The 23,977-nt window shown below is 40.5% G+C and overlaps 1 protein-coding gene across 2 annotated transcripts in view; it reads left to right on the top strand.

The window, feature by feature from the left end:
- usp16 (ubiquitin specific peptidase 16) overlaps nucleotides 1-23,977 on the top strand; it is a 42,444-nt gene that overhangs the window by 14,486 nt on the left and 3,981 nt on the right. Inside the window, exons 10-17 of one of the 2 annotated variants that reach the window (XM_057838434.1) lie at nucleotides 2,281-2,362; nucleotides 2,440-2,531; nucleotides 2,606-2,659; nucleotides 4,353-4,478; nucleotides 4,554-4,607; nucleotides 13,651-14,140; nucleotides 18,136-18,230; nucleotides 22,671-22,757. In XM_057838434.1, coding sequence (XP_057694417.1) covers nucleotides 2,281-2,362; nucleotides 2,440-2,531; nucleotides 2,606-2,659; nucleotides 4,353-4,478; nucleotides 4,554-4,607; nucleotides 13,651-14,140; nucleotides 18,136-18,230; nucleotides 22,671-22,757 — 1,080 coding nt within the window. The remainder of the gene's footprint in view (nucleotides 1-2,280; nucleotides 2,363-2,439; nucleotides 2,532-2,605; nucleotides 2,660-4,352; nucleotides 4,479-4,553; nucleotides 4,608-13,650; nucleotides 14,141-18,135; nucleotides 18,231-22,670; nucleotides 22,758-23,977) is intronic. The other variant, XM_057838436.1, reaches the window with a different exon arrangement.

The raw sequence follows: 23,977 nt of genomic DNA, 5'->3' as shown, positions 1-23,977 counted from the left end.
AAAATAACGTTTAAAAGTGTAAATGTATGAAAAAGAAAATCTCCACCACTCCTCGTTGTCTGCGATTTCTGCATCGCGACCCTTGTTATATCACCATGTTTCACCCCTAAAATCCCCCAGAAATCCGGCTGTGGCCATTCACAGCTGTGTCTTGACACTCGGTGATACATGCAACATGGAGTTTTTGGATCGAAACAAGGTAAGTACGTGATAATATCTCGTTACAATCGTGGCGTCTTTAATTCTGCTCTCACGTGCTCTCGCCTCCAGTTAGGGTTTTACGGTTTAAATTTTTTTTTTTTTTTTAAATGCCCTCATGTTCAAAATTTTTTCCCTCAGAAAATTGAGATTTTAAGCTTTCCAATGATGTATCACACATGCATATCGGACGAATTTGAAATTTGGCAAATTGGGGGTCTCAGAGCGGAACTTCAAGTCACCTGAGTGTTTTCCGCCATATATATTCTAAATAAAATGTAAATAAATGCCGTCCTTTAGGTGCAGCAGGGCCGAGAACGAAAAGTGGTATTTGTCATGTTGCAAAATGGATTTTGCTATGTGGCATTTTTTATTGGTGTGTGGCATTTTTTTGTTGGGGGGGGGGGGGTATGTGGCATTTTTTGGGGTTATATGGCATTTTTGCATGCCATGCACGTCCAAATTTTCCATTCATTTTAAATGGCAAAAAAACACGTGTGGCTGTGATTTTTCACCTTACACTTTACGTTACAGCGCATTGTCAATCAACTGGCACACAAGTAAGGCCATGCCCTTGACGGCACGTTCATCCCATGGATACCCCCCAAAAAATGCCACATGACAAAATTCATTTTGCCACATGGCAAATACCACTTTTGGTTCTCTCTGTCTCAAGGTGAGCGTAAAATCACAACAACAGCTTAACATTATTATCATCAGAACAAAAATAATTGTATTATTTTCCATAAAAAGCATGTGTGTATGACTCTTATGTTTACATTATGCACACGCTTTCTCAAAACACAGTTGCCAGAGAAAAAAGATGTTTTACCACAGCTAGACACATTTAACACGCTGGAGTCAACTTTTGTAGCTGGTGGGAAACATGATAGTACCTTTAATTTTGTATAAATTATGGCTGTCCAAATTATCGCGTTAACGGGCGGTAATCAATTTTTTAAATTAATCACGTTAAAATATTTGACGCAATTAACGCACATGCCCCGCTCAGATTAAAATGACATCAGTGTAATGTCTGCTTGTTATTTGTTTTTTTGTGTTTGGCGCCCTCTGCAGGCGCTTGGGTCCAAATGATTTTATTTTACAATGAGTGAGCATGGTGTAATTATTGACATCAACAATGGCGAGGTACTAGTTTATTTTTTGATTGAAAATTTTACAAATTTTAATAAAACAAAAACATTAAGAGGGGTTTTAATATAAAATTTCTATAACTTGTACCAACATTTATCTTTTAAGAACTACAAGTCTTTCTATCCATGGATCGCTTTAAGAAAATGTTAATAATGTTAATGCCATCTTGTTGATTTATTGTTATAGTAAACAAATACAGTACTTATGTACCGTGTGTTGAATGTACAGTATATATCCGTCTTGTGTCCTGTCTTTCCATTCCAACAATAATTTACAGAAAAATATGGCATATTTTATAGATGGTTTGAATTCCCATTAATTACGATTAATTCATTTTTAAGCTGTAATTAACTCGATTAAAAATTCTAATCGTTTGACAGCCCTAGTATAAATGCGAAATCATATTGGACGTATTGCCTCCTCAGCAGCCACCTTCCACAAACATGTTTTACATGTCTGTTGGCCCTCCTCTAAGCTGCGGCCGTCTGCAACTTTTATGTAGCTGAAGTTTTCCCATACTAGCGATGTCATTTTCTTCGTTGGGGGTAAAATTTCATGAGTTTCACCTCCTCCAGCCATCGTGTAGCACAGCTGACTCACTGACACTGAGCAACAACCAGGCGGGGAGGGTTGTGCCTTGCAGCTGCAAGCGAGAGATTTTCCTCTGCATTTATGGTACATAAAAAATAGCTAATACGTTAGGGACGGTACGACGGAATGACAGAATTTTTTTGCGGTTTTGAAACCAGACATTTTCATACCACGGTATACCTTGAAACCGGTTATCGGCACATGCCTACTGATGATAAGAAATAAATTTCATATCATGATTATTTTTCGTATCTTTATGTGCTTACCACTGTATGCGATTGGTGATCCAAAATACAACTTAATCATGTTTGAAAAACAAAGTGATTTGTGCCCCAGAGAGTGAACTCCGCCATCACGGAAGCACTGAAAAAATCAGGGAAACACAAAGATGACGAGCAGCTCAAATCTGTCGTCAAAGGTACGTCAAAAATGATTTTGTCTAATGTTCATTTACTGATTTTTTGGTTGTTTTTTAATTGTCTGCTTGGTGTGCAGAGTACGAAAAAAACGGGTTGCCCAAGAATTTTGTGGACCAGGTGTTCGGCGGGGAAATGACCAGCACCATCATGTGTCAGCAGTGTAAAACCGTACGTGCGATCAATTCAAACAAGATGACTCGTATCACGCTGAATATCAACGATGCTAATTTGACTCCCAACAGGTGTCGGTGGTCACTGAGATGTTTCTGGATCTTTCGCTTCCGGTTTCTGATCAGGTACTTTGAATTCTTGCAGTGGCTATGTTCAGTGATTAAATTGGGATTTGACAGGTGGGGGAGTGCTGCAACGATTAATCGATTAACTCGAGTATTCGATGACAAAAAAAATATTCAAATTAAATTTTTTTGCTTCGAGTATTCGTTTAATTAAAGTGGCGTTGTAATGGTTTATTTTGAAAGTGTTTACATTTAGTTTTATTAGGGTGGATACGCTGCCTTCTGGTCTGCCTTATTTGACATGGCTGAATCCAACTGCTCCCTGATAAGACCAACGTAAGCGACGTTTTTGTTTGGGCTAGTTTTTTAATGCATTTGTAATTTCATTTATAGGTATATTTAGCCATTTTTTGTGGGAATATGAGTCTGAACCATTTGTTAAGAGCTTTGTAAAAAAAAAAAAAACTTTAGCATTTTATAGCATTTAAGCTAGCTGACGTTTGCTATGTAAGTTAGCCAATTGTTCTTTTGTTATACATAGATCCTCATTTATTTATTTTTTCTACCGTTTGAGGCTCATCCCAGGTATTTTAATTTTTCATGTTCCTTATCCGATTACTCGATTATTCGAACTAACTAGTTCATCGATTAATCGGCTACTAAAATAATCGATAGATTCAGCCCTAGTTTGGTTTCAATATTGGTCGAGACGATAAAACTGCATAAGCTGCATGTATACTTTTGGCTGGGGACAGGACATTAAATAAATCAACGGATTGGGTGAACGGCGGTCAGGGCTACATTTCTCACCAATACGAACCTAATTTATTGATTGGCTAAAATCAGGGACTGCCAGACGTGTCCTTCTGCTGAAGAAAGTTCACGTCCAGGCCCGTCTGCGGTTCGCTAGAGAGCATTTGGATGATCCAGAAGAGGCCTGGGAGAATGTGTTATGGTCAGATGAAACCATAATAGAACGTTTTGGTAAAAACACAGGTTGTCGTGTTTGGAGGAGAAAGAATACTGAATTGCATCCGAAGAACACCATACCCACTGTGAAGCATGGGGGTGGAAACATCATGCTTTGGGGCTGTTTTTCGGCAAAGGGACCAGTACGACTGATGTGTGTAAAGGAAAGAATGAATGGGAGAGATTTTGAGTGAAAATCTCCTTTCATCAGCAAGGGCATTAAAGATGAGACGTGGCTGGGTCTTTCAGCATGACAATGATCTCAAACACACAACCAGGGCAACAAAGTAAGAAGCATTTCAAGGTCCTGGAGTGGCCTAGCCAGTCTCCAGATCTCAACCCCATAGAAAATCTGCGGAGGAAGTTGAAAGTCCGTGTTGCCCAACGACAGCCCCAAAACATCACTGCTCTAGAGGAGATCTGCATGGAGGAATGGGCCAAAATACCAGCAACAGTGTGTGAAAAGCTTGTGAAGAGTTACAGAAAACGATTGGCCTCCGTTATTGCCAACAAAGGGTATATAACAAAATATTGAGATGAACTTTTGGTATTAACCAAATACTCATTTTCCACCATGATTTGCAAATAAATTCTTTAAAAATCAAACAATGTGATTTTCTAGTTTTTTTTCCACATTCTGTCTCATGGTTGAGGTTTACCCATGTTGACAATTACAGGCCTCTCTAATATTTTCAAGTGGGAGAACTTGCACAATTAGTGGTTGACTAAATACTTATTTGCCCCACTGTATTTACCTCTATTGGTGTTTCCTCTGTTGATCCAGGCATACAGAAAAAAGTCCCAGAGTCAAGACAGCGACGACAGGCGGGAAAGTCTAAGCGAAGACGTTCCTCCCGCTAGCAAGTACCAACAGAAAAAAGCCAAGAAGCAGGCCAAGAAACAGGCCAAGGTAAGCCAATTACGCCATTGGAATGACCTTTTTTCCCCCCGCTTCACTAACTGACTTTATGTATTTTTTGCTCAGGAAAATGATACTGGCTTTCATTTTCATGATCATCAATCCTTTTTGGAGCAATCTGTAAATAGTGACTCGTCTCCAAAACATCATTTTTGCATAAAGACTAGAACATACAGCGGTATGAAAAAGTTTGGGCACCTCTGATCGTTTCATTTGTAAATCATCGGCAACTTCATTTTGATACGTTCTGAAAAAAACACTAAGAAGCGGAGTCACATTTCGCGATTGAAGTACGGACCAGAGCCGTATAAAGTCACGACACTCCCATAGGGATCCATTATACGATTTTACTTCCGGGTCACGGAGCCTCGGGCAGTTCCAAACATGGCTTCGACGAGGGCCCACCGCATTTATACGAATGGCTGGCTGTCAAGTATAATCGGAGGTAAGTTGATGATAAAACGGTCTCTTTTGAATTTTCAACAGTCTATATTTTTTAAGAGGCGCTTTGTAGGGTATATGTTGAGCTTTATTTGTATATGCGTGGCGTAATTATTAGGGCTGTCAAAATTATCAGTTAACGGGCGGTAATTAATTTTTTAAATTAATCACGTTCAAATATTTGACGCAATTAACGCACATGCCCCGCTCAGATTAAAATGACAGCAGTGTAAGGTCCGCTTGTTACTTGTTTTTTGTTGTTTGGCGCCCTCTGCTGGCGCTTGGGTCCAAATGATTTTATGGGTTTGGGGAGTGAGCATGGTGTAATGACATTTTACAAATTTTAATAAAACGAAAACATTAAGAGGGGTTTTAATATAAAATTTCTATAACTTATACTAACATTTATCTTTTAAGAACTACAAGTTTTTTTATCCATGGATCGCTTTAAGAGAATGTTAATAATGTTAATGCCATCTCGATTTATTGTTATAATAAACAAATGCAGTACTTATGTACCGTATGTTGAATGTATAAATCCGTCTTGTGTCTTATCTTTTCATTCCAACAATAATTTACAGAAAAATATGGCATGTTTTATAGATGGTTTGAATTGCGATTAATTACAATTAATTAATTTTTAAGATGTAATTAACTCGATTAACAATTTTAATCGTTTGACAGCCCTAGTAATTATACATATTCAGTATTTTTGTGTTTAAGTGGACTGTGCTAACTGGGAATGTATCGCCAGGGATAAACTCATTAAGTCGCTACTTCTTTTAAATTGTCAACTCTCTGAGTATTGGTAGACGACTGGCTTTCACGTGCTAATTAGCTCGATTTTGTAAGCTTTGAGCGAAGGGGCCGTTTACATGGTGACTCTCAAAGAATATGAAAAATTTCAAATTTGCATTTGAGTCGTCATTCGAACAGTGTCGCAGTTCCACATGAAAAGGATGTAGTATTCATGCCAGGCCCTAGGGGGCAGTGCAGATTTACAGGGTGACAGAAAAATGCACTTTGACCCCACCAAGCTCCCTCAGCCCGGAAAAAAATATGCCCGCCCACTCGAAGCAATGTCATTTTTCTTTTCTTCAAAAAGGCACAAAAATGGAAACATTCAACATATTTAATTTAAAAATATTATTAAAGCCGACATTCCACCATTTTTGCTATTTTTAATGTTTAGTAGCACCGCTGCGCTCGCCCAATGTGACGTGTACGAGAGCTGATGTTATCAGCGCGGTCTCGCACCGCGGGAGCCTTCGATATGCATGCCAAGAAAGCCCCCTTCAATTCCCCGCAATCAGATTCTTCCACTTTGGAGGCAGGATTCAGAATTTTTCGTCTTCGCCAACACCATATGCACGCGAGGCGAGTCCGCTACTCAGTCATTGCGTCTTGGTGTCGCAGAGTCGCCATGTAAACTGCCCCTAAGGTATAACCCTCATGGAAGAGTACCAAGTCAATGCATGACAACCTGTATTCTTTACACCAAAATTGTTTGACATTGTTATATTTTAGAGATCTGTATAGATTGAAAAGTAATTTTAACAAACAATTGACACAAACCTATAATAGAAAACTAATTTAATGTGTTTTTAGGTCACATTTTCGTGATCCGCTTCTGCTGGGGACTGCTGCTGGTGCCTGCTGGCTGTGGGCACGAAGCCCATTTTTCAAATAGCAAAAAACATATTAAAAATGCCTTTTATTTCATGTTTTGACGGCTGACCATTGCCATCCATTTTTTCTGCTGCTCTTGTTCTTTGGGGAAACCATGTTGCACAACCAACCATCACGGGCCACTGATCTATAAAATGTTAGGTGTAAACAATGAACCATGACACCATTTTCACCAATTGTTCAATAAAAAGTTTTTCTTTATCAAAGTATTTATTGTTATACATTACACCAGGGGTCCCCAAACTTTCCTATGGGGGCCACATAACTTTTTCCTTCTCTGATGAGGGGACGGGGTCAGTTTGTAACAGAAAAAGTGTGACGATTACAGGAGTGCCTAAATGTAAAAATTTATTGTTTTTCAGAAAGCCGCAATCAACCCTTTCTGGATTCTTCACGGAACAAAAGTAAATAAAATAAATATAATATAATCACACTATTAATTAAATAGAGAGGGTTATTTGGTTATTGTCAGGGTTCTTCACAGAAAAAGGCCAGGAAATAAATAACAGTATTATGAAAAAAATAAAAATTCAAAATGCTCTCTAGTATTGTTCAGGGGGTCGGACCAAATGTGGAGGCGGGCTGTAGTTTGGGGACCCCTGCATTACATCATGTTACAGAAAATAATACAATTTTGTTCCTGTCTTGTAACCATTTTATTTGTGTTGCTTGGGTCCAAACTAAATGAAAAATGCCTCTAAAAAGGTACAGGTTTGGTTTTGCTAAAATTAGAGGCTGTATTCAAAATTTGAGTTAAGCGGGAAATATTTGTCGAACGTAATTTCTTTGTGTTTCAGGTCAAACTAAGTCTATAAAATAAGGAAAATGTACACACACATATATAAGCATTAGAAAGTACAACAGTAAAGAAAACTGGAAAATAGAATTTAAAAGTAGTGACCTCCAACTTTTCGGGAAACAAAAGTGTTTTTATACGTCAATTAGGCCTGAACGATATTGGAAAAAACTATTGCTGCGATTTTTGGGGGGGTTTGCGATATATTGCGATTTTTTTTTTTTTAAAGAAATTTTTACTAGATGACTTGAATAGCTGTTTGGACAGACTTTGGATGACTCATCATGACCACAGTGTACAGTATTCCATCGTTTTTCGCGGTTAATAGGGACCAGAACCTGCCGCGATAAGTGAAAAACCGCGAAGTAGCGCATACCCCCCGCTAGAGCAGGGCGGTAAACCGAAAATTTACCGTTACCAAAATTCTTCACGATGACCGACGTAATTTTGACCATGTCGGTAAATTCGGTAATTTAATAAAAGAAGAAAATATAGTCTTTTCATCCCGCTTTGACTCTGTGTCGTTCGGCTATGTTCATTCCCCTTTAAGAAAGCAGACTGTGTGCTTACGTTTAGAGTCACATGGTTTTCAGGAAGCCAATCAAACAGAAGCCCAGTAGGCTTACGCTAGCAGCTAACGCTAGCAGCTACCGCTACAAGTAAACGGGATGAAGTCGGGCTTAAGTTAGCATCGCCAAACTTTCACCCGACATTAAGTAAACTCTTGACGGGTTCCAGATAGGGATGGAAAAACCGAGGCTTTCTGAAACAATGAACCACTTTTAAGACAATTGCCCTAAATTGAATCACTTTGACACACTGCAAGAGCCCATCTACTGGATAAACAGTGCACGTTTCTGTTTAAAAGTAAAGTTGACAAATTGCCTCAGCATTACATATCTTCAATAGAATTAAGTGGATGTCGTCTATTTCAACCAGGAGATCGTGTCGTCATCAAGTGTGATTTCCACAATTAAAGTTGACCTCTTTAAGCCTGTGTCATTGCTTTTGTCTGTGAAGATGTGTTCAAAGCAGTATTTGTAATACATGAAAGTGCTAGTCTTGTAAGTGGCTTGTCCTAGATGATGGGGAGTAACTATGTATTGTTTATTTTTTTGTAAAAATTACAGTACAGTAAGCACAGTGCTTGGGAACAGGAATATTATTTATTGCATACTGTAAGGATTTCCAAAATCATAAGATGTAAATATTTGAGCCGAATAAAAGAAAGGAAAAGTTTGTAAAACATTTTATTTTTTAATTAAGTATAATATCTCGGGGGCGGGTGGATGTGCAATTGTTAAATTGAAAGCTGGTAAATAAAGTTAAGGAGGAACTGTTAATTTGTATTCCATGCATTGATTCAAATTTTCAAATTATATAACAGTTTGCTTGGGCGAATTTATCGTCATTTATCGTTATCGAGGTAAATCTGCTCAATTTATCGTGATACGTACTTAAGGCCATATCGCCCAGCCCTACCCCCCGCCCCCATTTTGTGTGTGTGTGTGTGTGTGTGTGTGTTTGTGTGGGCTCAATGTATTTATTCAGATCTTGCACTGGAAAGAGATACATATAAGACATGTTTTTCTCACTTTTTTCCCCCAAAGTATGATTTTAAAAAATGTGTATTGTGTATATATATATATATATGTACTTTAATAAATACTTTTTAAGCACTTCAAATGTAAAAATTATGATCAGTTTTAAACATAACTGTCCCACTGAATCATTTTTAAACAAGAATAAAGTACTGTAGTAGAAAATGCTTGGCTTTATGAAATGCTTCTGTTTACCTAACGTGGCTGTGACTCTTGGAGTGACATGTAGAAATTGCAAACTCCTCATAATCACTTCTGGCGTTTATTTTATATGTCTCGAACGTCTACACATTCTCCCCCCACAGACACACACATTGATTCCAGCCCGCGCTTCTTTGCAGAAACTGTTTAACAAGTTAAACGATGGTTGACAGATTGCTGCCCGGCTTCTTTGACCAGATCAAAGCCATCCTTAACTTTAATAAGCAAGTGCCGCAGTGACTGAGAGCTGGGAAAGGGGGTGAGAGAGGCTGTGCGAGCGAATGAAGCAGATCAAAGGTTTGTGAATTGGGGAAAAAAAAAAACAACTATCGCACGTCCTTGCGATGGGACTATCGCGCATGCGCACATCGCGATGGCGATGTTTAAACGATATATCGTTCAGGCTTAATGTCAATGCGACGAAACAAACAAGGACGTGCCATTTAGAACTTGGGAACAATATGTTATACATGGTGTTATTTTTAATATATTACCACGGGTAGGTGAATCAAGAAAATTTAGACATTCTCTGGAAAAACAGTATTCTTTTTGGGGGGGGGGGGGGGGGGGGCTCATTTCAATGTAAAAGTCGATTTCTCGTGCTAATGCTAATACAAACATGAAACTTTGACTACATGGAAAAGTTCCCTTCTGTGTAACACTTTACATAGTTTTCAGTTGTCACCTTACCCCTCCAAATGTAAAACTAGCATTTAAATATATGTTATAATGCAGTGATATAATCAAACTAGTACTTAGATACGCAATTTTATCCATTTTCCCATAAATGTCGCTGTCAGTTCCATTGAAAACCACTACAGTGCTGCTTGTGCGTGACCACCTGCCGCAACATCGAAGAGTCACGACTCTCTTTATAAGGCTCTGCTACGGACTAACGGAATTTTCCACTTGGATAGTGTCTATGTTAACCAATTGGTTGCCATTGACTGTGTTAGACGACTACCGTATTGGCCCTAATATAAGATGGTGTTTTTTGCATTTGAAATAAGACTGAAAAAGAGGGGATCGTCTTATACGCTGTCTAGACATTATACCCATTCACGACACTACATGGCGCCAGATATCATTGAAGTGATGTTCTGTCATGATAGATCTCAGCTACTCTGCCCATTCACGACGCTAGATGGCGCCAGATATTGTAACAAGCGATGTTCTGTCATGACAGATCTCAGCTACTCTTTTCACGACGCTAGATGGCGCCAGATATTGTAACAAGCAATGTTCTGTCATGACAGATCTCAGCTACTCTTTTTAGTTTAACCAGTTTGCATTATTTTATTGCAATGATTTTCGTCATTCAGATTTGTTTCAAGACTACAGTTACAGTTAGACTTTACTTTGATGGTTGCAATTTTGTTGTTTTATCACAATGGATTGGTTTATTTACATTTGAAAAACCAGAAGCCATCCATTTCCGAATGTGATTGCACTTTAGTTTACATATTTAAATGTTCAGATATTAAGATTTGAATGAGGCAAAATAACATGCTTTTTTCTCAAATATATTGTTATAATCATTTGTTTCGGATGTACTGTAATTATTTTCTGTATAAAAATTAATTTGGTGTTCAAAAAGTCTTTTTTCAAACTTGAGTCTTGAAAAAGAGGGGGTCGTCTTACAATCAGGGCCATCTTATATTCTGGCCAATACGGTAATTGATGGAGCTTTGCATGTTTTTTTTTTGTTTTTTTTTTTTAAATGGTGTTTCTTCCCAGCCAAAATTGTTTAATCCACCAACTTCATTTTTACACCAAAACGACCAGAATTGTGACGCAACGCGGACTCTTTTTCGTTTGATACCTCTAATAAGACCGTCTGCTTTTTGGGGGGAGATGGTGACATTTTCAAGGGCCATGTGTCCGAACCCAATGTGAACAGGAAGAGAACCCGAAATGGCCCCATATAAAAAGGAATTGACAGAGGTCTCGACACAATTAGAACCAGAGATGAGTGTGAGCGGCTGCTGCTAAGCTAACGATAACATTTTTGCTAGACGTCCAAAGTCGTGACTAATCTTTTGTTAGTCCAATAAACTTCCGAAATATGACTGTCCAGTTTTTTTTTTTTGACGTATCAGAATGAAGTTGCTGATCGAAACATAAAAAACAAAGGAAATTGATTTTTCGTTAAAGATCCGCCTCCCGCTTAGTGACGGTTGCTATTCCGACAAGCTCGGTCACACACTGAACATAACATACTTATAGCTGCTCTGCCATTGGCTATTGCCTAGCATTACTGGCATCCAAATGGCTAAGAGGGACCTCTACTGTATGTGTATGTGTGTATCCCTATCTTCTATCTGACAGCTTTACGTGTAGGGGTGTGACAAAATATCGAAATGGTGATATACAGTGGGGCAAATAAGTATTTAGTCAACCACTAATTGTGCAAGTTCTCCCACTTGAGAATATTAAAAAAGGCCTGTAATTGTCAACATGGGTTTTAAAGAATTTATTTGCAAATCAAGGTGGAAAATAAGTATTTGGTCAATACCAAAAGTTCATCTCAGTACTTATGTACCCTTTTTTGGCAATAACGGAGGCCAAACGTTTTCTGTAACTCTTCACAAGCTTTTCACACACTGTTGCTGGTATTTTGGCCCATTCCTCCATACAGATCTCTAGAGCAGTGTGTTTGGGGCTGTCGTTGGGCAACACGGACTTTCAACTCCCTCCGCAGATTGAGTATGGGGTTGAGATCTGGAGACTGGCTAGGCCACTCCAGGACCTTGAAATGCTTCTTTAGAAGCCACTCCTTTGTTGCCCTGGCTGTGTGTTTGAGATCATTGTCATGCTGAAAGACCCAGCCACGTCTCCTCTTCAATGCCCTTGCTGATGGAAGGAGATTTTCACTCAAAATCTCTCCCATTCATTCTTTCCTTTACACAGATCAGCCGTCCTGGTCCCTTTGCAGAAAAACAGCCCTAAAGCATGATGTTTCCACCCCCGTGCTTCACTGTGGGTATGGTGTTCTTCGGATGGAATTCAGTATTCTTTCTCCTCCAAACACGAGAACCTGTGTTTTTACCAAAACGTTCTATTTTGGTTTCATCTGACCATAACACATTCTCCCAGTCCTCTTCTGGATCATCCAAATGCTCTCTAGCGAATCGCAGACGGGCCTGGAATTGTACTTTCTTCAGCAGGAAGACACGTCTGGCAGTGCAGGATTTGAGTCCCTGGCGGCGCATTGTGTTACTGATAGTAGCCTTTGTTACTGTGGTCCCAGCTCTCTGTAGGTCATTCACTAGGTCCTCCCGTGTGGCTCTGGGATTTTAGCTCACCGTTCTTATCGTTTTGACGCCACGGGGTGAGATCTTGCATGGAGCCCAAGATCGAGGGAGATTATCAATGGTCTTGTATGTTTTCCATTTTCTAAAAATTCCTCCCACAGTTGATTTCTTTACACCAAGCGTTTTACCTATTGCAGATTCAGTCTTCCCAGCCTGATGAAGGTCTACAATTTTGTCTCTGGTGTCCTTTGACAGCTCTTTGGTCTTGGCCATAGTGGAGTTTGGAGTGTGACTGACTGAGATTGTGGACAGGCGTCTTTTATACCGATGAGTTAAAACAGGTGCCATTAATACAGGTAACGAGTGGAGCCTCTTTAGACCTCGTTAGAAGAAGTTAGACCTCTTTGACAGCCAGAAATCTTGCTTGTTTGTCGGTGACCAAATACTTATTTTCCACTCTAATTTGGAAAAAAATTCTTTAAAAAATCAAACAATGTGATTTTCAGTTTTTTCCCCCACATTCTGTCTCTCATGGTTGAGGTTTACCCATGTTGACAATTACAGGCCTCTCCAATCTTTTCAAGTAGGAGGACTTGCACAATTGGTGGTTGACTAAATACTTATTTGCCCCAATGTATATGCACTGTTAAGTACGCTCAGTATGGTTGATCGTAATGTGTCCACTCTGTTAAAGCTACATATCCACGAAATTGAATCATTTCTAAAAGTTTATTTGTAAAAAGACAGATTTCTCATCAGGTATCCAAAGTCAGGTTCGCTATAACGCTAGCAGAGCTAAGGAAGGGCTAACCTTAGGACAAAATGTTCTCTGTTGGTTTCCACTCTGCTATGTCCAAATGACACCCCATAATTTTTTTTTAAAAAGACCTTTTACCATATTGGATGTCCGAAATTTGTTGAGCCTTTTTGTCTTCCGTTAAGTTTTATGAAAGTTGGCGATCGCGAAACTACTAAATCAATCAATTGGGCATTGGAGCATCCGAAAACTTGACAGAACTCACTCCTTCGCGACGGTCTTAAAGACGTACGATCGGTCGATAGCCGTTTAAGAGGCGGAGTTCGCGAAAGGCCAATTGTCTGGGGTGTCCAAACATTTTCACACTGCTGTTTAATCCTTGAAAAGGGTCCAAAACCCAAAACATTTTCCTCTCTCTCCGCAGCATCAAAAGCGGCAGCACAAACTGGAAACCCGAGTTAGCTTTAACAGTCAGCCGGCGGTTTTGATACCAGAAGCCGCTAACGAGATCGATTCACGAGATTTGGCGCAAACCTGCCGGAGCCGGAGTACCTCAGAAACCAAAGGCGACTCGGGCGGCGATTCGTTGTCCGGATTTGTGGACGACGAGGACGATGAATTCGCTCTGTTGGACCGGTTTGGCAAAATCAGCTTGAACGACGCCTTCATCGACTGCTCGGACACGGAGAGCGAAAACGAGGTGTTGGAGGACCAAAGCAAGGAGTACATGGTGGTCAACAGGGACCCGGAGCTGGCTTTCCAGACTTTGGCTCGGAGACCTTCCCCAGACAAGCAGGAGTGCTCGGTGGAGTCGTGCCTCTTCCACTTCACCGAGGAAGAGATTCTCAGTGAGAATAACAGCCTGCTTTGTGTGTACTGCACTCAACGGCAGGCCGGCAAGAACAAAACTTCAGGTATGCTGTCATTTTCCGTCACGCTTGGCTCCCAAACATGTCTACAGTTCCTGACAAAAGTCTTGTCGCTTATCCATTTTGTAGAAACAATTGCTAATAACCTGACTTTTAATGATTCAATTGATTTCAGAAATGGCTCATGAAAGCTAAGACCCTCCCAAATGATGTTGAATGTACAAAAATATGAAAAAAGATTTATCGTTTAATGAAGACATAAAGGTCAAATTTTGGCAAGACAAAAGTTTTGTCGCCTACAGAAAGTAGTGTGAAAATTGAACAAAATATGTACATAACATAAGCGAATTAAGTAGTGGTGCTGTGAGATCCAAATGTAATATTTTGTATGACTTCCATGGGCTTCGGCAAGGATTCATACAATTTATTGATGAAGTCATCAGGAACATCAAAGAAAGCAGTCTTGCATGCCTCCCAGAGTTCATCCACATTCTTGGGTTTCGTCTTCCATGCTTCCTCTTTTATCCTACCCCAGACATGCTCAATGATGTTCATGTCTGGTGACTGGGCTGGCCAGTCCAGGAAGCTCTTGATCTTTGCCTTGAGGAACTTTGAGGTAGAGATTGAAGTATTCGATGGAGCCCCATCCTGCAGCAGAATTTGTCCCTTTTATGGTTAGGAATGTATGAGGCAGCTAAGATTTGTTGATATTTCAGACTATTTATGTTGCCTTCTACTCTGCACATCTCTCGCACACCCTCATACTGGATGTAACCCCAGACCATGATTTTGCCACCACCAAACTTCACTGTTTTCTGAGTGAATCTCGGATCCATGCGGGCTCCCGTAGGTCTCCTGCAATATTTGCCACGTCTGTGGCGTAATTCAATGGAAGACTGATCTGAAAAATCCACTTTTCAAGCATCCATCCTTTTGACAGGCTGCGGGCCATGGCAAATGCCACACGGTTTTTAATTGTCTTTTGTTTAATGCTGGTTTCTGGGCACTGATTCGACCATGGAGGCCATTTCTAGACAGAGTTCGACAGACTGTTCTGGTTGACACAGGGACTTCAGGTGACCAGGTCTCGTGGAGCTCTGCTGCAGTGGAAAAAGATCAAGATCCTCCAGGACTGGCCAGCCCAATCACCAGACATGAACATCATTGGTAGGACGAAAGAGGAAGCATGGAAGACGAAACCCAAGAATATTGATGAACTCTGGGAGGTATGAAAGACTGCTTTCCTGATGACTTCGTCAATAAATTGTACGAATCCATGGAAGTCATACAAAATATTACATTTGGATCTCACAGCACCACTACTTAATTCACTTACGTTACGTAACATATTTTTGTATTTGAAGTACATTTTTGTTCAATTTTCACACTACTTTCTGTAGGCGACAAAACTTTTGTCTTGCCAAAATTTGACCTTTATGTCTTCATTAAATGATAAATCTTATATATTTTTGTACATTCAACAAAATTTGGGAGGGCCTTAGCTTTTATATAAGCCATTTCTGAAACTAATTGAATGATTAAAAGTCAGGTTATTAGCAATTGTTTCTACAAACTGGATAAGCGACAAGACTTTTGTCAGGGACTGTACTTCGTTTTTCTCAAAAATCAAATTTAGGGCTAAACCCATAAAACCTAAGAATTTTTTGGGGGGTAAAATCTTATTTCCTACCTAAAAATGTAATTGCGCTTGATAACACACATCACTTAAGTTAGGTGTTTTTCCCATGCGTTTCAACTGAATTTCCATTTGTGTCACACTATTTTTAAGTTTTAAGTTGGTCTAAATTGTAAGTAAGTCCTGATAGGATTTTCAGTTTTTGCAGTCTTCAAAATAAATGTATTGGAGCACAGCACATTAGACACAAGAACTACTTAGTGTTTTATCCATCAATGACTACTGAGCTAAAATTGACAGCGAGCTTTATTATGTTTTTATTTTACACCGTCATCACTCTACAGTGCTGTGTTTTACAGATTAAATAAAGCCTGTATGAAAGACACGTTAGCCACGCATTGACAGTAGTCATAAAATGGAAATCTACAGTCATTGACGAAATGATTGGCATTCCTAGAATTTTTCCAGAAAATACACCACTTCTCACAGAAATGAATGCAATTACAAATGTTTTCAGTATGAATGTGATTATTTCTTGGATGTGCATTGGAAAAGAACAAAAAAGCTGAAGAGAAAAGCAAAAAAAGTACACAATTTTAAAACAATGCAAAAGGGCTGGATAAAATTGTTGGCACCCTCAACTCAATATTTGGTTTCGCATTCTTTAGAAGAAATGACAGAAAGCAATCGCTTCCTATAACCATCAACAAGTTTTGTGCACTGCTCAGATGGAATTTTGGACCACTCTTCTTTTAAGAACTGTTCCAGGTCTCAGATTTGAAGGATGCCTTCTTGCAGCAATTTTGAGATCTCTCCATAGTGTTCGATATGATTTAGATCCAGACTCTTCGATGGACACCTCGGAATTCACCAGTGCTTTGTCTCCAATCATTTCTGGGTGCTATTGGAGGTATTTTTTGGGTCATTGTCCTATTGGAAGACCCATGACTTCTGACGCAGACCCAGTTTTCTGACCCTACATTCCGGCCCAAAACGTTTTGATAGTTTCAATATTTCATGACTCCTTGCACACTTTCAAGGCACCCAGTGCCAGGGGCAACAAAACTACCCCAAAACATTGTTGGACCGCCACCAAGTTTGACTATAGGCACTGTGTTCTTTTCTTTGTATACCTCATTCTTTTTTCTGACACTGGGCACTGTTCTCCAACTATTTCTTGGTGCTATTTGAGGTATGTTTTGGGCCGATGTCCTGTTGGAACATCCATGACAGGCTGTCAAGCCACCCAGTGCCAGACAGTGTGCAATGAGTTGTGAAAGGGCCCCCATTACCTCCGGAGTCCCTCAGGGCTCTGTCCTCAGGCCCCTACTGTTTATCTACTTCCTTCCCATTGGCGATATTTTCCAGAAATTCAACATCAACTTTCACTGTTACACCGATGACACCCAGCTCTACCATACTTCCGAACTCTCCTCCTCTCTCCCGCCCAGCTTCCTGACTGACTTTATCACAGAAATAATTGGAAAAAAAAACACATTCCCCCTGTCCTCTTCTGGATCATCCAAATGCTCTCCAGCGAACTGCAGACGGGCCTGGACGTGTACTGGCTTCAGCAGGGGGACACGTCTGGCAGTGCAGGATTTGAGTCCCTGGCGGCGCATTGTGTTACTGATAGTCACCTTTGTTACTGTGGTTCCAGCTCTCTATAGGTCATTCACTAGGTCCCCCCGTGTGGTTCTGGGACTTTTGCTCACCGTTCTTGTTGTCATTTTGACGCCACTGGGTGAGATCTTGCATGGAGCCCCAGATCGAGAGAGGTTATCAGTGGTCTTGTATGTCTTCCATTTTCTAATAATTGCTCCCACAGTTGATTTCTTCACACCAAACGTTTTACTTATATCAGATTCAGTCTTCCCAGCCTGGTGCAGGTCTACAATTTTGTCTCTGGTGTCCTTCGACAGCTCTTTGGTCTTGGCCATAGTGGAGTATGGAGTGTGACTGACTGAAGTTTTGGACAGGTGTCTTTTATACCGGTAATGAGTTAAAACAGGTGCCATTAATACAGGTAACGAGTGGAGCCTCGTTAGACCTTGTTAGAAGAAATTAGACCTCTTTTGACAGCCAGAAATCTTGCTTGTTTGTAGGTGACCAAATACTTATTTTCCACCGTGATTTGCAAATGATTTTCTGTTTTTTTTCCCCCCACATTCTGTCTCTCATGGTTGAGGTTTACCCATGTTGGCAATTACAGGCCTCTCTAATCTTTTCAAGTAGGAGAACTTGCACAATTGGTGGTTGACTAAATACTTATTTGCCCCACTGTATCTGACATAATTGCAGGGGTGCCAATACTTTTGGCCAACAGTTTAGTTCTATGGGTCGGCCAACATAATGGCAATCTACCATGTGGGCTGCTTTGACACTAATATATTTTGCTTTTTAGGTGCCAAAAAGAACGTCTACACAGAGGCCTCCAAGCAAATGCTGATCTCCTCGCCGCCTCCGGTGCTTACTCTTCACCTGAAGAGGTTTCAGCAGGTAGTCGGGGGAAAAACAAAAAAAGAACAACAATCGTCCAAGCGGACCAATAAGTTAATGCACTGTGTTCATAAATGTGAGTTAATACACCCAGCCTTAAAGGGAACCAAGTAAGGGTGTGACAAAATATCAAAATGGTGATATATCGTGATGCTTTGTATTCCAAAAAAAAATTAACCAACAAGTTGCTACCAAAATCTTCAACCATAATAGTGTCTCAGTCAACTCTAGGGCTGCATTGATGGTGCTTGACGCCCAATCCATTTAGACTGGGAACGTTCGTTCATTCGATACCAGATTCAGTCATTCTGTCCGATTTTCAGGGCATTAAACGGTCACTTGCTGTTCATTTTCTGTTGAGTTTGAGTCACTGCCTATTCTTTTGGGTGATTCCCAGGTCACTTCCTGTTCTGTAACTCAAAATAAACAGGAGACGACCCATAAAATACCCCAAAATCAACAGGAAGTAACTGAAAATCATAAGGAAAATGACCTTAAATAGCCCAAAATTATCTCATTGCTTGGCATTGGCTGCCACTACCGGCCATAGACGTTCAATCCGTTTGAAGTGGGAGGGTGGCAGCTGCCATCCCTCCCACTTCAAATGGATTGGACGTCTACAAGTGATAAACTCATTTCAATTCACAGCAGAAGCTTGTTTTTCTGTTTATTAGTTGTTTGTAGAATATCCTAGAATGATTTCCTGACCAATGTATCAATAATCGTTGTATCGCCAGATCATCAGATCGTCGTTATCGTGAGCTTTGTATCGCAAATCGTATCGTATCTTGAGGTACCAAGAGGTTCCCACTTCTAGAACCAAGGGCAGAAGGAATTGTATTGCTTAAAAGACGAATGTTAGTATTAGAGCTGAAACGAGTACTCGAGTAACTCGAGTTTAAAAACTGATCCGAGTAATTTTATTCACCTCGAGTAATCGTTTATTTTGACAGCTCTAAGCATCACGTTTTGCTAGGACTACTTTTAATGCGGGACAACGCGCTGTCACGTGCGGAGAGGAAGAAGGGGGGGGGGGGGGGGACTTACCGCAGCCGACAGCCGCCACAAACGACGCCGACGTTGCTGAATACTAGCCCGCACAATGCTACATTGGTAACAGGTAGCGTCACATAGAGATCACATGTATGTTGAACTAGATGCGAATTGACAGACTCGGCCGCGTCTGGGCAGCGTTTGTAAACAGCCGCCATCTTAAAGCAGTACAGCGCTAAGCGCTAATAAAGAGCGCTAAGCGCTAATAAATAAGATTAACGTTACTGTGGCTACTAGCTCACGTAACGTTAGCCCTGCGGAGGGCTAGGTTTCAATTAATTATGACCACTGTCGATGCGTGGCTAACGTGTCTTACATACAGGCTTTAACATAACATAGCATTGTGGATTGATGAGGGTGTAAAATAAAAACTTAATCATGCTAACTATCAATTTTAGCTCAGTAGTCATTGCTGGATAAAACACCAAGTAGCACTGGTCCCTAATGTGCTCCAATACAGCCTGTACCATACATTTATTTTGAACACTGCAAAAACTCAAAATCCTATCAGGACTTACAGTTTAGACTAACTTAAAACTTAACTAGAACTTAAAAATGGCCTGACACAAAGAGAAATTCAATTGAAACACGTGGGGAAAAAAATCCTAACTTTTAAGTGATGTGTGTTATCAAGCGTAACGGCATTTTTAGGTAAGATATATATATATTTTTTTTTTTAATAAGATCTAAAAGTTTTTTGAGTGAAAACAGTGAATTAGTCTTTTTTTTATGCAATTGTTGGCTGTTTTCAACAATATACATTGAAAATAAAGACATTGATTGACTGAAAATGGTTCAAGATTAGATGAAATGTCTTGTTTTCTCATGTATATGTATAATTGCTCTTCACCTAAAAATATATTTGTTTTATCCGATTACTCGATTAATCGATAGAATTTTCAGTCGATTACTCGATTACTAAAATATTCGATAGCTGCAGCCCTAGTTAGTATAGTATAGTAGTAGTAGTAGTGGTTCTTAATGTTTTCGTTTTCATTAAATTTGAAAAACTAGTGTAACTAGTAGGTTGCCATTGTTGTTGAGCGCTCTGGGCGGTAACGTCACTGGGCAGCGCTGCCGTACTTCCACAGTGTCACTCTTTAGCTACATCAACATGTCGTCGGGTCTGGCCTTCCAATTTGAACCCGAGCGGCGATGTGACAAAAATCTACCTCCATATGGCTCCGCCCAGGTGTTACGTGCCAAAGACGGCTCGCGAAGGGCGTAACATAAAACAAGCCACACAAATGTACGAGTGGACACAAATTTATTTACACAACAATCAAACTCGCAATGAATATGTACAGAATGCCGACGAAGCGTGACTTCAGGGTAAGCCCAGGCCAAAACAACAAACAAAAGGAACTACACTTAAACCCCACCCGCTAACTAAACCCTGATCATGTAAAAGGAACAAAGAAAAGACAGCTTCTAACCTAACTTCCTACTCTATACAAAACGGGAGAAAACGGGTTGAACCTCACCGAAAAAGCGGGAGTGTACCAGACTAGCGATCAAATGCAAACGAGCGTGAATGGCGAGCAAAGAGCTGGCGAGGAGGACCGCGGCAGAATGCTGTCAAATGCGACCTCCTAGAGCGTTGACAGCGGCAGGTTTAAGAAGCTTGGCGCCTTTTACCGTGGCCAATCAGCGGTGGTGACGTCGTTGGTCCGTCCTGCGTCGATCAGCTGTCTGAAAGAATCTCAGAAAATTAACCATTAAACGGCCAGGAGCCGTCACACCAGGGGATACAATTTTTGACTGGGGTAACTACATTGGCATGACACCGGCGGGCGTACCATATTCCACGGATGACAATCTTGGCGAAAAGTAATGCCTAAGCCTAAGCAGCCTGATACAGAATTCTGATACAGAATGATGGGAACCCTCATTGTCAACTTATTATTATAAATATTCTTGTAAGTTAATTTTATTGCTGACACTGCGTTTTGGGGTCATCAACATGTTGTGCCCCCCTGCCCCAAAAGTCAAACTCCGCCTATGCAATTAGGTACTGTTTGTGTGACAACAAAAAAACACTGGAGAAAAAATGGCGGACGAGATTCCAGCGTTGTAAAGTCGAAAGCGCTTAAGTCGGGTACGTCGTAACCCGGGGACTACTTGTAATACTAAAATAACCAAATTGAATGATACCTTCAATTATTATTTATTTGATTGTGTTTGTTTAATGTTGGCATTAGAGATGCCGATCGATCGGGTCCGATCACGTCATTTTCAAAGGATCTGAATCAGCAAAAAAATATCGTACATGCCTTTGTTTTTATATATTTTAATTAAATTGTTTTCTAATTGTATTTAATGTTACAGACATAATATGTTACATATGTCTTTAGGCTTAAAGTAGGGTTATCAAATTTATCCCGTTATCGGCAGTAATTCTTTTTTTTTTTTTTTTTAATTTATCACGTTAAAATATTTAACGCAATTAACGCATGTGCTGCACAACCCACTCACGCATTGTCGCGTTCAATTTGTAATGGCGCCATTTTACCTATACGTAGAGCTAAAAGGCAGCGTAAAATGAGTAGAGTGAATTTTGGCAGCCTTTGGAGCCTTTTTTAATTGGCTAAAGCCTTACAATCCCTCTCCCTACTATTAGGAATATCGTGGGAAGCAATGTGGGGAAGAAAGGTAGTAATTGATCTTTTTCTTAACACCCTATGTTATTTCCCAACGCAGAGAAGATATATCAATTAGTACCACTACGCAAAGTCATGGTTGCACTTCCCATCATGCATTTGGGCAGAACAGTTAAATGGCTACAGTATCATTTACTGAAAGCTCAACAAATACACTAGATGGCAATATTTAGTCACAATATACAAAGTCACCTTTATCCTTTAAGAATTACAAATCTTTCTATCCGTGGATCCCTCTCACAGAAAGAATGTTAATAATGTAAATGCCATCTTGAGGATTTATCGTCATAATAAACAAATACATTACTTATGTACTGTATGTTGAATGTATATATTCGTCCGAGTTTTATTCATTTTTTTCTTAATGCATTGCTAAAATGTATATGATCGGGAAAAATTATCGGGAATGATTGGAATTGAATCGGAAGCAAAAAAAAAAAAAAAAAGCAATCGGATCGGGAAATATCGGGATCGGCAGATACTCAAACTAAAACGATCGGGATCGGATCGGGAGCAAAAAAACATGATCGGAACAACCCTAGTTGGCATCCCTGGTCCTTTATAGCCAGCTCACACAGTTGAAAGGAATCTGACGTCTTACCGAAACTCGATTGCTCACTGCTAGACCTCCAGTCCAAATAAACAAACAGACGGGACATCTATCGCCGTCCATGTCGTGAAGGGAGTTAACTGACCAATCCCATTTAAAAAATTTTTTTTGTTCCAGAACGGTTATGGTATCTCCAAGGTCAACCGACATGTACCCTTCCCTCTGTTTCTGGATCTGGCACCGTTTTGCGCGCTCAAGAGTAAGGTAAGTCCTATTTAGAACAGGAATGGCGCCGATACCATCACGTATCGTCAATGGCGTCACGTTGAACGAATGAACATCTAGTGTTGTCAGTGGCGGTGTTTTATGCTCCTGAATGAAATGGACCACTTGGATGTGTGTAGAAGCGACTGTTTTCTATATTAACTATTTGAATTCCGCGCCATGAAAATGAGTGACTTCCGGCTCCGGTCTCGGGTTTAGGACGAATGCGAATGTGACGTCATCTGGGTCAGCATCTCACAATACAGTATTGCTTCATAGCATGCAGAAGGACTGCGGATTCAGCTGATTTCGCGGATTAATTCGTTTATTTTTCGCATCACGCCAGCCAAACGGCTGCAGGCTTTTGTAGCTGCACCAGGGAGAGGCGTGTGAGCCTTTTTGGGTTTCGGAAAGTTCCCATTCACCCTGAGATCGGCCAAAACCAGTGTGCGACAACTGTGGGACAATTTGACATACGAGTTTTGTATTATGCCAAATACTGGGATCGTGGCAAACGTTTTAACATGGAGGTGGCTTGCATTTTGTGGCTGACATGCTCCTTGTCCACTGAGAATGCCACTCGGCCAACGACTGGCCACTTGTCGCACATTCCCCAGCTGGGAGAGCGCTATACTCGGCTTATTGCCCTCTTCGTGTGCCCAGTGTTTTGTCAAATTTTCCACCCCATTAGAAATTGCAACTTTGCGTAAAAATAGCCGCGTATACAGCGATTACAAAGTAAACAGTACAAACTTTAAATAAAGGAATATTTACATACGTTTCATCATGGAAAAACATGGAGAAAAGTTCTCCTCAGACACATCCTGTCTTAGCTGCACACAACAACTGCACGCCGCTCTCTCACTGTTTACGTCTTTGCCGTGTTTTTAAGCAATAATTTACGCCATATTCGTGTTGACTATGTGGCAGCTACGCGCTCCTCCGTCGGCCGGTTTGTCCGGCGGTCATTGTCCAGCTGCTTCCCAGCAAACGAGCCCTCTGCCCGCAGCAGGGCAACGACGAGCTGTAACTTGCTCACCGTCGGGCGGGTTGCCAATCGGCAAAGACAATCGACAACCTGCCGCCGTGTGATATGATCCGGGCTAGTTTTGTGTGATTTTTCGCTTTGAAAATCTAAAACAAGGCTATGAGACGTCACTCGGTTCGGGTTAGCATGTCGGCTAGCTGTCACGCCTCCTGGTCTGTTTACGCTCTCCGAA

The sequence above is a fragment of the Corythoichthys intestinalis genome, chromosome 6 (genome assembly GCF_030265065.1).
Source record: "Corythoichthys intestinalis isolate RoL2023-P3 chromosome 6, ASM3026506v1, whole genome shotgun sequence".
In the NCBI taxonomy this organism is placed as follows: domain Eukaryota; kingdom Metazoa; phylum Chordata; class Actinopteri; order Syngnathiformes; family Syngnathidae; genus Corythoichthys; species Corythoichthys intestinalis.
The sequence above is the reverse complement of the archived record's forward strand: the minus strand, read 5'-3'. Positions and strand labels throughout refer to the sequence as shown.